This window comes from Martes martes, assembly GCF_963455335.1.
Source record: "Martes martes genome assembly, chromosome: 9".
In the NCBI taxonomy this organism is placed as follows: Eukaryota; Metazoa; Chordata; class Mammalia; order Carnivora; family Mustelidae; genus Martes; species Martes martes.
The window spans coordinates 72,495,815-72,509,638 of NC_137896.1; the positions used below are offsets into that span (position 1 = coordinate 72,495,815).

At 36.9% G+C, this 13,824-nt stretch overlaps 1 protein-coding gene across 4 annotated transcripts in view; it reads right to left on the reverse strand.

Annotated features, from left to right (window-relative positions):
* ASB3 (ankyrin repeat and SOCS box containing 3) overlaps positions 1–13,824 on the reverse strand; it is a 108,824-nt gene that overhangs the window by 18,581 nt on the left and 76,419 nt on the right. For all 4 annotated transcript variants that reach the window (XM_080813002.1, XM_080813005.1, XM_080813004.1 and 1 more), the window contains one exon: positions 4,873–5,130. In XM_080813002.1, coding sequence (XP_080669128.1) covers positions 4,873–5,130 — 258 coding nt within the window. The remainder of the gene's footprint in view (positions 1–4,872; positions 5,131–13,824) is intronic.

Genomic DNA, 13,824 nt, shown 5'->3' on the forward strand with positions numbered 1-13,824 from the left:
AGTTTTACAATTTACTTCAAAATAAATTGTAGCTTACTGGTTCTCAACTCTTTTCTGTCCTAACACACCCAATGAACAGAGCACACAGAAATATGACAAGAAATATAAGACACACATTGTTTTTTTTTTTCCTTTTATAGAGAGAAAGAGCATCATCCTGGGGGCGGGGACATGGGCGGGGGGGGGGGGGGGACAGATGGCAGAGGGATGAGAAGAGAGAGAGCATCTGAAGCAGGCTCCACACCCAGTCCAGAGTCCCCAGAGTGCAACTCAGGGCTCAGTCTCACATTCCTGAGATCATGACCTGAGCCAAAATCAAGAATTGGACCCTTAACCAACTAAGCCACCTAGGTACTCCATATAACACACAAATATTTAAACAAACTATTCACATGGGGAGAGGGAGGATCCTGTATCAGGACTGGGGACTGGAAGAGTGTATTTTACAAAGCCTTCTGGGAGAATAAAGCTAAATAATTCCCTCTCCTTCCAGCAGTCCATGTGGTTGGCTGAGGAGGAAAGGAAAAGAGGCAATGTTTAATTTTTTCTCCCTGTATAGGTTCTTCCTAATTTAGGAATAGGAAGGAGCAGGAGAAGTTGGCACACATCCCTCCCAGTTTAGGCAAGGGATTAAGATAGCTGAAATTAAGCGATGTAACTACAGGGCCCATGTGGACACACAGGACTAAGGCGGCAGGGCAGAGTGGTTAGAAAGACAGACTTGAACCACACTACAGGACAGCCTAGGTTCAAACCTAGGCTCTAGCACTAACTAGCTATGTGAGCTTCAGCAAGTATGTTCAATACTCTGGGCCTCAACTTCCTCCTCTGTAAAACAAAGATAACAGTATCCACTGTATTCTATATTAAATGAGTTAATACAGTACCAAACTTAAAATAATGCCTACTAAGTATTGGTTAAAGAAAAAATAAACCAGAAACCAGAAGTTAGTGTGAAGGCTGAAAGTAATGGACAAGTAGTACAGAGTCAAGTTAGTAGCTTCAGTGGAGGAACACAAACAGTACTGCTGAGACGAGAGTGGGAGCCATGAGGACAAGCAATTCATTGGGTGACAGAGAAACGCAGACATACTGTCAGGGCTTTCCATAGCTACCCCACGTGCTGGCCTGGATTTATAGCAGCAGTTGGAGAGAGAATCCTAGAAATCTGAGAGACAACTGCTGTTCGCTGTCAGGAACCCAAAACAACCATAAAATTCACTAAGCTAATAGTTAAGGGTACTTAAATGACTTTGTCAATAGGTAGATAGACCATTTCTTAGCAAGTGTTTCTCAGTATGTATGCACATGTATGGGGGGTTAAGACAAATAAGCACATACAAATAACTTTTAAAGATCAGTGATTCCTCAACAAATTGTCAATAATCTTTACATTTCATTCAATTATCTAAAAATACAATGGATTTTTACAAAATTTTATTGAAAAGATATAGAGAGAATTGCAACAATGAGTATCTGACAAATGACTAGATATTAGTCAGCCGGTAGGGAAGAAGTAAATACAATTATGTATTCCACCTGTTGTAAAGCTATACACAAAAAAGTAAAATGGGAATCAGAATGCATATCTCAACTTCGTTTTTACTTCTATGTTCCTCAAACAACCTACCAGAAAGCAGTTTTTCCTTATAAACCACATACCTGAAACACTTAGTATCAAAAGGGATGATAGCCCTAAGCATAAATCCTCAACTTGGTAAAAATTCCTGAATTCTATATATTGGCGGATGTAATAAAAAGGTGAGGTACTGGGATCCTACCAAATACAGACCTGTTCATCATACGCAGGTGCAGAAACCACCAAGGGAAAGATGGAGTCCTAGAAGTACAAACTAAACATACAGGTACAGAACACTAATGTTGCCTGCATGAACCACAAAGAGGACCTCTTTTCTAATGAAAAACTCAAATAACAAGATATCAAAGCACTTTTCTGCTGAAATGCAAAATATAGTATTTGACTAAACATTATTTCAGTGAACACTAGGTTTGTTTTTTTTTTTTTTAAGATTTTATTTATTTATTTGACAGAGAGAGCTCACAAGTAGGCAGAGAGGCAGGCAGAGAGAGAGGGCAACACTAGTTTTTGAAGAACAAGAATGAAGCCATCTAGATGTTTCACTGAAATTTTATAAAATATCCATGTGCTCCATTTTCTTAGAGACTTTCTTTCTATTTTCTCATTTGACTTATCAGACCAAGAGTTCTTTCATTGCTACAATTACCTTCTCAGTTCTATCTAGATACTTAAAACTTTTGCAAAAGCTGGAGGCTGGCAGAAACAATGTCCTCTTCTTGCCCAAGAAAAATCCTGACTCAACTTTCATATATCATCAGTTACTTCACAAATCAGTATTTATTAAGGGAGACCAAGTTCAAATAGACAAGATACTACAGGACGAGTGTATTCACTCTAGTAGACTAAATGACAACAGAAATCTCCAAAGCAGCTACAACCATTCTGTCACAGGCCTTTTTAAAATTATTTTTATTAACATATAATGTATTATTTTCTCCAGAGGTACAGGTCTGTGAATCATCAGGCTTACACACTTCACAGCACTCACCACATCACATACCCTCCCCAATGCCCATTACCCAACCACCCTCTCCACACCTCCCCTCCCCTCAGCAACCCTCAGTTTGTTTTAGAGATTAAGAGTCTCTTATAGTTTGTCTCCCTCCCAATCCCATCTTGTTTCATTTTTTTCTTCCCCACCTCCCAAACCCCCCACTCTGCCTCTCAAAATTCCTCATACCAGGGAGAACATATGATAATTATCTTTCCCTGATTGACTTATTTCACTCAGCATAATACCCTCTAGTTCCATCCATGTTGTTGCAAATGGCAAGATGTCATTTCTTTTGATGACTGCATAGTATTCCATTGTATACATATACCACCTCTTCTTTATCCATTCATCTGATGATGGACATCTAGGTTCTTTTCATATTTTGGCTATTGAGTCACAGGCATTTTTTTTTAATTTTTAAAAATTTTTTATAAACATATAATGTATTATTAGCCCCAAGGGTACAGGTCTGTGAATCACCAGATTTACACACTTCACAGCACTCACCATAGCACATACCCTCCCCAATGTCCATAACCCCACCACCCTCTCCCGACCTTCCTACCCCAAGCAACCCTCAGTTTGTTTTGTGAGATTAAGAGTCTCTTATGGTTTGTCTCCCTCCCGATCCCATCTTGTTTCATTTATTCTTTTCCTACCCCCCAAGCCCCCCACATTGCATCTCCACTTCCTCATATCAGGGAGATATGACAGTTGTCTTTCTCCAACTGACTTATTTCGCTAAGCATAATACCCTCTAGTTCCATCCATGTCGTCACAAATGGCAAGATTTCATTTCTTTTGATGGCTGCATAGTATTCCATTGTGTATATATACCACATCTTCTTTATCCATTCATCTGTTGATGGACATCTAGGTTCTTTCCATGGTTTAGCTATTGTGACATTGCTGCTATAAACATTCAGGTGCATGTGCCCCTTCGGATCACTACGTTTGTATCTTTAGGGTAAATAACCAGTAGTGCAATTGCTGGGTCATAGGGTAGCTCTATTTTCAACTTTTTGAGGGACCTCCATGCTGTTTTCCAGAGTGGTTGCACCAGCTTGCATTCCCACCAACAGTGTAGGAGGGTTCCCCTTTCTCCGCATCCTCGCCAGCATCTGTCATTTCCTGACTTGTTAATTTTAGCCACTCTGACTGGTGTGAGGTTATATCTCATTGTGGTTTTGATTTGTATTTCCCGGATGCCAAGTGATGTGGAGCATTTTTTCATGTGTCTGTTGGCCATCTGGATGTCTTCTTTGCAGAAATGTCTGTTCATGTCCTCTGCCCATTTCTTGATTAGATGATTTGTTCTTTGGGTGTTGAGTTTGCTAAGCTCTTTATAGATTTTGGATACTAGCCCTTTATTTGATATGTCATTTGCAAATATCTTCTCCCATTCTGTCAGTTGTCTTTTGGTTTTGTTAACTGTTTCCTTTGCTGTGCAAAAGCTTTTGATCTTGATGAAGTCCCAATAGTTCATTTTTGCCCTTGCTTCCCTTGCCTTTGGCGATGTACCTAGGAAGAAGTTGCTGTGGCTGAGGCAGAAGAGGCTGCTGCCTGTGTTCTCCTCAAGGATTTTGATGGATTCCTTTCTCACATTGAGGTCCTTCATCCATTTTGAGTCTATTTTCCTGTGTGGTGTAAGGAAATGGTCCAATTTCATTTTTCTGCATGTGGCTGTCCAATTTTCCCAACACCATTTGTTGAAGAGGCTGTCTTTTTTCCATTGGACATTCTTTCCTGCTTTGTCGAAGATTAGTTGACCATAGAGTTGAGGGTCTATTTCTGGGCTCTCTATTCTATTACATTGATCTATGTGTCTGTTTTTGTGCCAGTACCAAACTGTGTTGATGATGACAGCTTTGTAATAGAGCTTGAAGTCCGGAATTGTGATGCCACCAACTTTGGCTTTCTTTTTTAATATTCCTTTGGCTATTCGAGGTCTTTTCTGGTTCCATGAGTCACAGGCATTTTTAAGAGCATGAGAGATGGCCTAAGTAGAAAAAATAGCCCTCTCCAAAGAATCCATCCTTCCTTACTCCCTTCCAGTCACCTCTTACTTTTTATTAGGACTCTTACATTCAATCTCACTATTAGGAATCCCGTACTCCTTCACTCGAACCTAGCTATCATGTGCAAACATAACACACACACACACACACACACACACACACACCCTTCTCCCAATATGGGAATCTTTAGAAATTGGGAGAAACTGAAGGTAGTATATTCACTCAAATAGGAAAAGTTTTACTATGGTAGGATTTCTTACCATGAGCTGCATAGTAGATTCAGTGGGTCAAATCCAGCGAGCAGGAGAGATGGCAACCATTCCCTGTATTTCACCTGTGCTTTAATCGCATGACTTATAAATTCAGAAATATGGTTCCACGGTGCCAATGGACAACCTTTCTTCAAAAAGTAGCGAAATACTGAAAACTTCTCATACTTCAGGCAGTAGGCCAAATGAAGTTCATTTAGTTGGGTTCCATATTTCAAAAGAATATTCACAATTCCAAAAAATTCGCAGCTCCACCAGAAAGAAAGAGAAAGAAAGTTAGACTTTTATATTAAAAAATTCTTACAAATACTTAATAGTACTTACAGCTGGAAAATAAATGGCAGATGGGATAGTGGAATGCTATGACATGTGTCAGGAAGAAGACACGTCCTCTGCCCTATGGTCCTTCTAGTTGGACTCAGAATCAAACTGACACAAGACAGATTAACAGGAGAAAATAAAATTTAATTAGGTCTAAGTATGGAGAATCCACATAGACATGAAATTCCAAAGACAAGGAAGCAACATGACCCTTATAAGGAGCAGGATATGGGCCTGAGGATACAAAGGGGAGAGAGCTCATTAGCAGAAAGGTGGAATGAGGGGTTTGGAAAAACAAGGTCGTCCTATTATTCAGATTGAGTTCCTTAGGTAAAGGGAAGTCTCTGATAATAGTTCTCTTTCTGTTGCAGGATCTCCTTTCCAATGTAAAGTTAGGCAGTTTCAGAAGAGGCAGAGAGCTCTTCTTGCATCTGCTGGGTTTTTATTACTTTTAACTCAAAATAATCTTTATGCCGAAGTGATACATTTCAGGGCCTCTCATCCTGCACCCCCTTCACGGGTCTAGTGAATTGAGATTAGGGTACCAGGGTAAAGGGAGTATTTACCTTTTAATTAAAGTATTTTAATTAAGTATTTAATTAAGTATCTTACCCTCCTGCATGGTTTTTAATTTTCAACTATGAACAGGTAGTGCCCTTAGAATTTAAAACAGTCATATTAAGTAGATAATTTTAAAAATTATCATTGACAAATAGAAAACTCTTCTCAAACTGTGGTATTTTCATACAATTAAGTACTTAACAACAAAATACTTAGAAGCAAAGTTTATTAAAAAATGTCATCAGTCCCTAAAAACAGAGGACTCTTTCTAGGAATTTCCAAGATACCATTTCCTTTAGCAAGAGTCTTAGTTAATTTCCCTTTTATTTTTAAGTTCATAATGGTAAAAACAAGAAAAGCTTCTTTATGAACAAAAATTTAACTTAGTTTTATATTTTTGAATTAATCTTCTTTATCAAATACTTTTGCACAATATAAGTATACCACTTTATATCTATTAAGTTGGTTAATTTTATTTTTTTTAATGTATCACCCAATACTGGTAAGTTGTGGTTAAACTGACTGAAAGTAAGTGTAACTCTTTTCTGAGAAAGCTAATTGGGCAAGACGTATCAAAAGAGATCTCATAGCAAAGTTATAAGAGGGCACAGTCTCTGGAGCCAGCCTGCTCAGCTTATTATCCATGGAACTCTGAACCAATTACTTCACCTTTTTGGCACACAAAACTAACACTATACAAGTATTTGTAAAATAAAATTATATGTAAAGTACGTTACCATTAATAATTAAAGTTAATTAAAATAAAACATAATAGGAGGTTCCTGGCTGACTCAGTCAGTGGAACATGCAACTCTTGACCCCAGGGTCATGAGTTCAAGCCCCAGGTTGGGTGTGGAGCTTACTTGAAAAAATAAATAAGTAGAATTTAAAAAAAAAAAGTAGAATAGAATAGAGTAAGTATAAATCTTGGGAATTTATCCAAGACAAAAAGAAATTATATCCTATTTGTACAACATTAATCATAGTATTATCAATAACAGACTTCAAAAACAAAGAAATTACCTGTTTAACAACATAATAATGGATAAGTACAAAATATGATACAGTCATCAAAAACTGCAATTGTGATGGCCCTGTGACCACATCTTAAAAAATATGCTTTAAGTTTAACTGTCTCAAAGCTTAGTAAACAACTATGTACACAACTGTGGAAGAAAATATGTAATAAAATCATTCTCTCGGGGTACTTGGGTGGCTCAGTCAGTTTAGCACCTCCCTTCAGCTCAAGTAATCTCACAGTCCTGGAATGGAGCCCCGCATTGGGCTCTCTGCTCAGGGGGGAGTCTGCTTCACTCTCTCCTTCTGTGCTCATTCTCTCTCACCCTCCCTCCCTCTCACTCTTCTCTCCCTCAAGTAAATAAATTAAAACCTTAAAAAAAAAAAATCATTCTCTCTTTGCACATGGCATTAATGCTATTTTAAACAACTATAAATATAAAAAATATTTCATTAATCACAATATCATGGAATCTAAGTAAATAAAAGCATAAAAATTATAGATAAAACAAATATAAAATGTTTAAACCACTGTCATGTGAAACCAACTACTTCTGAGGACTTATGCAGACAATTTGAAATCAAAATTTTAAAGCAGTAAACTTTAATAAGCAGTAAATAGCAATAAATAGTGGTAAACAAGTAAACTGTTACTTAGTCCATGTGTATTTTTATAAATTCATGTTCTTTAATCTCCAGTTTGTGATTTTCTATAGTTAAAACCTTAAACAGTATCTGCTTTACTTTTAGTTATTTACATAGCAATTGGAAAAGAAAAACTGAGGGGCATCTGGGTGGCAGGGTCAGTTGAGCACCTGACCCTTGGTTTCAGCTCAGGTAGTGATCTCAGGGTTCTACAACTGAGCCCCTGATGGAGACTCAGCATTGCATTCTGCACTCAGTGTGAGTTGGTGAGTCTGCTTGGGACACACTCTCTCTCTCCCTCTGCCCCTCCCCACTGTGGTCTTTCTCTCTCTCAAACAAATAAATAAATCTTTAAAAAAAAAATTAAAAGAAAAATCAATAATTCTAAAATTTTTTAAAAAAGATTTACTTATTTGAGGGGCACCTGGGTGGCTCAGTGGGTTAAAGCCTCTGCCTCCAGCTCAGGTCATGATCCCAGGGTCCTGGGATCGAGCCCCGCATCAGGCTCTCTGCTCGGCGGGGAGCCTGCTTCCCTTCCTCTCTCTCTGCCCGCTTGTGATCTCTGTCTGTCAAATAAATAAAATTAAAAAAAAAAAAAAGATGTACTTATTTGAGAGAGAAAAGACAGAGAGATTGTGTGGTGGGGGCGGCAGGGGCAGCAGAGGGAGAGGGTGAGAGTCTTGAACAGACTCCACACTGCAGGCAGAGCCCAACATGGGGCTGGATCTCACAGCCCTGAGATCTCACAGCCCTGAACTGAAAACAAGAATGGGATACTCAACCATTTCTCCCACCCAGGCACCCCTCTAAAATTTCTTCATAAAAATTAAAACCTTTTTGCCTGTCTACCATGTTGCTATTTGTTCCTGATTAGAAGTCCAGCATTCATATTATTGTTCTTGAAAAAAGCCCTGTAGGTATGTATTTTTTCCTCTGGTTCTTTTCAGATAAAAGAAGGCTGAGAGATTTGCTGTCATCAGTCTTGCACTACAAAAAATGCTAAAGGATATATTTCTGACTGATGGCTCTAAACAGTTATCACCAATTTATTTCAACCACTTTGACCTCATTTGACTAGGCTCTCATTATTTTGCCTGCAGTTATTACTTGCTGATTCTACTATAGAACAGATAAGCTACACATGGACTGTTGAACAAGTTCCAATAAATATGCAGGTAAACTATGAGAAAACTGCCTCACTACAAATGTGATATATAATTCTCAAGAAGCCTGGCAATTTTCAAGGCATGAGTGTTTACACGTGCAATTCAGGGACTGGTTGAATTCTTCCCTCGAGTACTCTGAAGCCATCAAAAGCTTAACCACAGATAACTTTAGCTCTTAATGATTTAGTTCTTGAAACACACTTTTGCTACAGAATACAAAGGTAAATGAGAACCCTAAATGCAAACTATTAGAGTCAGTGCTACAGATGGGTTCCCTACCCATTTTCTGTTCAGAAAAAAAAATATAAAACAATTAGTGACTTTCTTATTAAAATTTTAATATAGCACCCAGACATGTGGCTCCTGCTAAGAAAATTTTAAGAACAATGCCAAAAAATAAACCATTCATATCTAAAATGTGGGAGGAACATACACGCATATAACTCCTTAAAATAAGAAATTTTAATGAGTATTTATTCTATACCAGGCACTATGTTAAATGTGTTACATGGGAAATTTGCCTTAATTCCCACAAGAACCCTAAGAAGTAAGTTCTACTATTATTTCCATTCTAGACACAAAAACTGCGAAGCTTAGTCACACAACTGGTAACTGGTAGAACTGGTATAATATCAAATCAAAATCTACCAGTGAGTATATATACCAGTGAATCTACCAGTGAATACAGCAAATATATGAAATATTGCTCCTCTATTATGAAAACTGAATGCTTCATGAAATAGTCAAATGAAATTGAGGAATATTTTAAAGCCAGACCTATGTTTCCCAAAGTATGTTCCAAGGAACACAAGACCCTGAAAATGATCCATATGACTGAGGTTCCATGATGAAAATATTTGAGAAATCCTATATGGTATACACTGAGGTCAGAAAAGAGAGAACTATAGGATGAACTTATTTTTTAAAAGAATGCTAGAAAAAATAAATAAATAAATAAAGTATGCTAGTTACATTTTCAAATTAAATGCCAAAACATCTTCAACCTCCGGACACATCTCAGAAGTAGTATCATGTTTTTCCCCCCCCAGAAGTATTTTTTGTTTAAGATTATTTATTTGAGGGGCGCCTGGGTGGCTCAGTGGGTTAAAGCCTCTGCCTTCGGCTCAGGTCATGATCCCAGGGTCCTGGGATCGAGCCCCGCATCGGGCTCACTGCTCGGCAGGGAGCCTGCTTCCTCCTCTCTCTCTGCCTGCCTCTCTGCCTACCTGTGATCTCTGTCTGTCAAATAAATCAATAAAATCTTAAAAAAAAAAAAAAGAAAAAAGAAATAAATAAGATTATTTATTTGAGAGAGAAGGAGAGAGAGTATGAGAACAGGGGGAAGGGCAGAGGGAGAGGGAGAACCAAGATCCTGAACCAAGATCAAGAGTCGGACACGTAACTGACAGAGCCAACCAGACACCTCCAGAAGAATTATTTTTAAAATTAAAGACATGTATCTGTTAAAAAGAAAATCATGGGCCCCACATGGCATCACCTGGGTTAAGGCCTCAAGTCAGTAAGCTAAGACTTAAAACCTAACCTAACTGCAGTTTCAACTCCCTAAGGAATGTGACCTTTAACCAGTCAACATGGAATTTCCTGGTCAATATTAGAAAATACCCCTTAGGAGGGCAATCTTGTCCAAACAATGCATTCATTTCTTGATAGTCAGTTCCTGTCTCTTTTTTCTTATGCTCTTTCTTGGCCTTTAAAAACGTTTCTTTAGTCTAGTTCAGTGGTAATTCCCTCTACTGGCTGGATAGGATGCTGCCGGATTCATAAATTGTTTAATAAAGCCAATTAAGATCTTCAAATTTACTCAGTTGAATTTTTTAACAGGTCCAATTGTTAATCTGAAAATAATAAAGAGATTTTAAAATCCCCCAAAAGTCTTTAAACACAGGGACAAAAGTTCAGGTCATGGTCTCAGGGTTGTGAGATCAAGCCCCATATCAGGCTTTGTGCTCTACAGGAAGTCTACGTTTGTCCTGGATTCTTTTCCTCTCCCTCTCTCTCTGCCCTGTTTTCAGACTTCTCAAACTTGTGTAAACTCATTCTCTTCTTTAGGAATTCATAGACATCACCATAAGAAAAATTCTTGGAAACCTTTCAGGAAAAAAACTTAGTGAACATTGCTTAACTCTGTGTTTCCTAAACTCAGTTAACTATAGAAACCCCTGTGTCCTATGTAAGATCTATTAATGACCCACAGAATTAGTATCCTATAAAAACACTTTGGAAAACCCAGCTCTAAACATCTTCCAATTATCAGCCTTGTGTTAGGACAAGAGCACACTCCTAAAAGGCTTATGTGACCACCTAGTACCACATTTATAGTCCCTTCTCTAACAAAACTACCATTTATATGGCAAATAATAAACATAAAATGAAGTGGATGATCATAAAACTTTGTCAGCATGCCCTGAGCTTTTGGGGAGGCTATTAAGAAAGCCTCAAATATATGTGTAAACTCCAGAAACACAAGGAACTTATGTTCTAAATGAGCTTGATTATCACATATCATTGAGCAACAATAGACCCTAGGGCTTAGATAACCTTTGGTAAAAATACAGATTACATGGAAATACGCATGTTAAGTCCCTTAACACTTAAAACAAATTTTCTCTCAAACCCCAATGAAGAACTGGAAAACTCTTGAAAAGCCTATGAATTAAAAAGGAATAGTCCATCTTATTTAACATGACTATCAAGAGCTAACTGTGACACATTAAGAGAATGCATGTTATAAAACAGTGGAAATCAACAGATACTAGGGGGGAGAAGTTTAAAAAGTAAAAAAACAATGCCTAGGCCTTATTTTTAGGGTTTGTACCCTTTTTATCATTCTGGTCTTTGAAATTCAAAAATGTGTACAGAAACATTATCCTGATAACAGAAGCACAGTAAAAGGAAATTCACCATGTTAACAAGACTTATTTTAAACAAATAAAAACAGGCAAACATCTTGATTATTTTATGTCCAATTAGCCAACAAAACATCTAACCAACTTATTGGCTGAATTATCAAAAGGTCACATAGTAAGTTTTACTGAATGGCTCTCAGCTAACAGTTGAAAACAAAATGAAGACATTAGGTCCTGTCAGGTGTACTCATGTGTGATAAGATGATGAGATTGGACACAATTTCTATAAAACTAATGTGATAACAATGTTCAGTATCAATTAGAAAGACAAAAATCTAGTCAGTTAAGCCATCGTCATGTTCTACAATCATCTATAAAAGGCAATAACACTTGTTCAAATTGTACTGAAATGTTTAAGTTTCCCCAGTCCTTCACCCATTCCAGTTAAAAGGAGTCTTTTTCTTATATCCTCTCATTTGAATTGAATTACTTAACCGTGCTTTTGAAAGACGCTTTCGTATCACTGCAGCTGTTAACTTTTTAGCCCCAAAGGACAAGAATGCTTTTTGTACAGTGACGGAGGAGACACCTTTCCATCATTCCTAATTGTGGTGAGAAGAGCTAAAGATCATTGCTTCAAATGGAAGCTTATCCTCTCTCAAAGAGATAAAGAACAAAAATATTTAGAACCCTGAGCTAAAAAGTTAACTTGGCTGAATAAAACATAAAACAATAAAGAAAGGAAAACTTAAGGGGCGCCTGGGTGGCTCAGTGGGTTAAGACTCTGCCTTCGGCTTGGGTCATGATCTCAGGGTCCTGGGATCGAGCCCCGCATCGGGCTCTCTGCTCAGCGGGGAGCCTGCTTCCCCCTCTCTCTGCTTGTCTCTCTGCCTACTTGTGATCTTTCTCTCTCTGTCAAATAAATAAGTAAAATCTTAAAAAAAAAAAAAAGAAATGAAAACTTAAAACCCAGAGACATTATTTATATTTATTATTTTCATCACCTTTCAATATTCATTGGACTATTCATAAAAGCAGATGAAAACTTACTGAAAAACAATAGGCCAAAAGTGCAAGAAGGGCCACAAATACTAAATTTCTCAGAGAAATGCCAAAACTATCAAAAAACACACAAATGCAAAAAACAAACTAAAATTGTAAGAACATACGGTTGCTATAAAAATAAAATTTCAAAACTCAACACCACTAAACCTAGATCATTACCTCTTACCAAATCTCTGAAAATTTGAATATTTAATAATAATTAATTTCAGAAATAGAGTCTTCCAAGTTAACTCAAATTCTTATTAATAGTTGATAAATGGAGTAAAGGAAACTCAGATATTATTTTATTATGGAACAAAAGCATATAATAGTTATTTTAAGTGAAAATTATATTCAATTACCCTTGCTTTTTAAATGGCACCTTAAATTAGTTTTAATTAATTTTAATTAATTAATTTTAATTAATTTTATTTTAATTGATTTAATTTTAATTAATTTTAATATTTTAATTAATTTTAAGTGTGTGACTATAGAATCCAAATCTTTTTTTTCTTTTTTAAAGTAATCTCTACATCCAACGTGGGGCTTGAGCTCATGACCCTGAGATCAAGAGTAGCACATTCTTCTATCTGAGTAGCCAAGTGCCCCTGAGAATCCAAATTTTAAGATGCTATACTTGCTAAAAGAAATAACAACAAATTAACAAATTCTCCTATTTTGACTTTTTCCTCGAGACACCTGGCTATGTTACCCTCTTTATATACTAAAACAAAATCTACTGGGAGAATGACATTTTCCTTGCTTGATCAGCAAAGTTTTATATGGAATTCCAAAATAATTAAATGATTCTCACATTGCATGTACAGTGATTGACATGTAAAACTAAGAGCAGGCATTAATTAGCTAATATAAACATACAGATTTTAAAATTTAATTGATGTTGTTTTCTAGATAAAAGGAAGATGGCAGGGAGAAGAAAATTAGTCTTGGTATTTTTTTATTATGTGCCAAAAATTATGCAATGTACTATACTTAAGTCAACTCTTTTATATACACACATTTAATGTGAGCATAGGTGATTATGATGTTACTATCGCTTAGATTTAGTCCTTTCTGAAAGGCTTCCCGTTCAGTTAAATTCCCCACAAAGCAGGTAATAATGGCAAAGATGTCTCAAAATTAAGTCTATTGCAATGGATCTCAGGCAAACAAATGAAAAGCAGAAAGACTAGGAGAATGTACCTTCATAAAATAGGTATTTTGATGTTTTAAGCTTTTTCCCTATAGGCTAACAAGTAATATCTTCCAGGGACTTTTCTCACCAAAAAACCTACCTTGCTAATTAAGAACACATTTGGTCC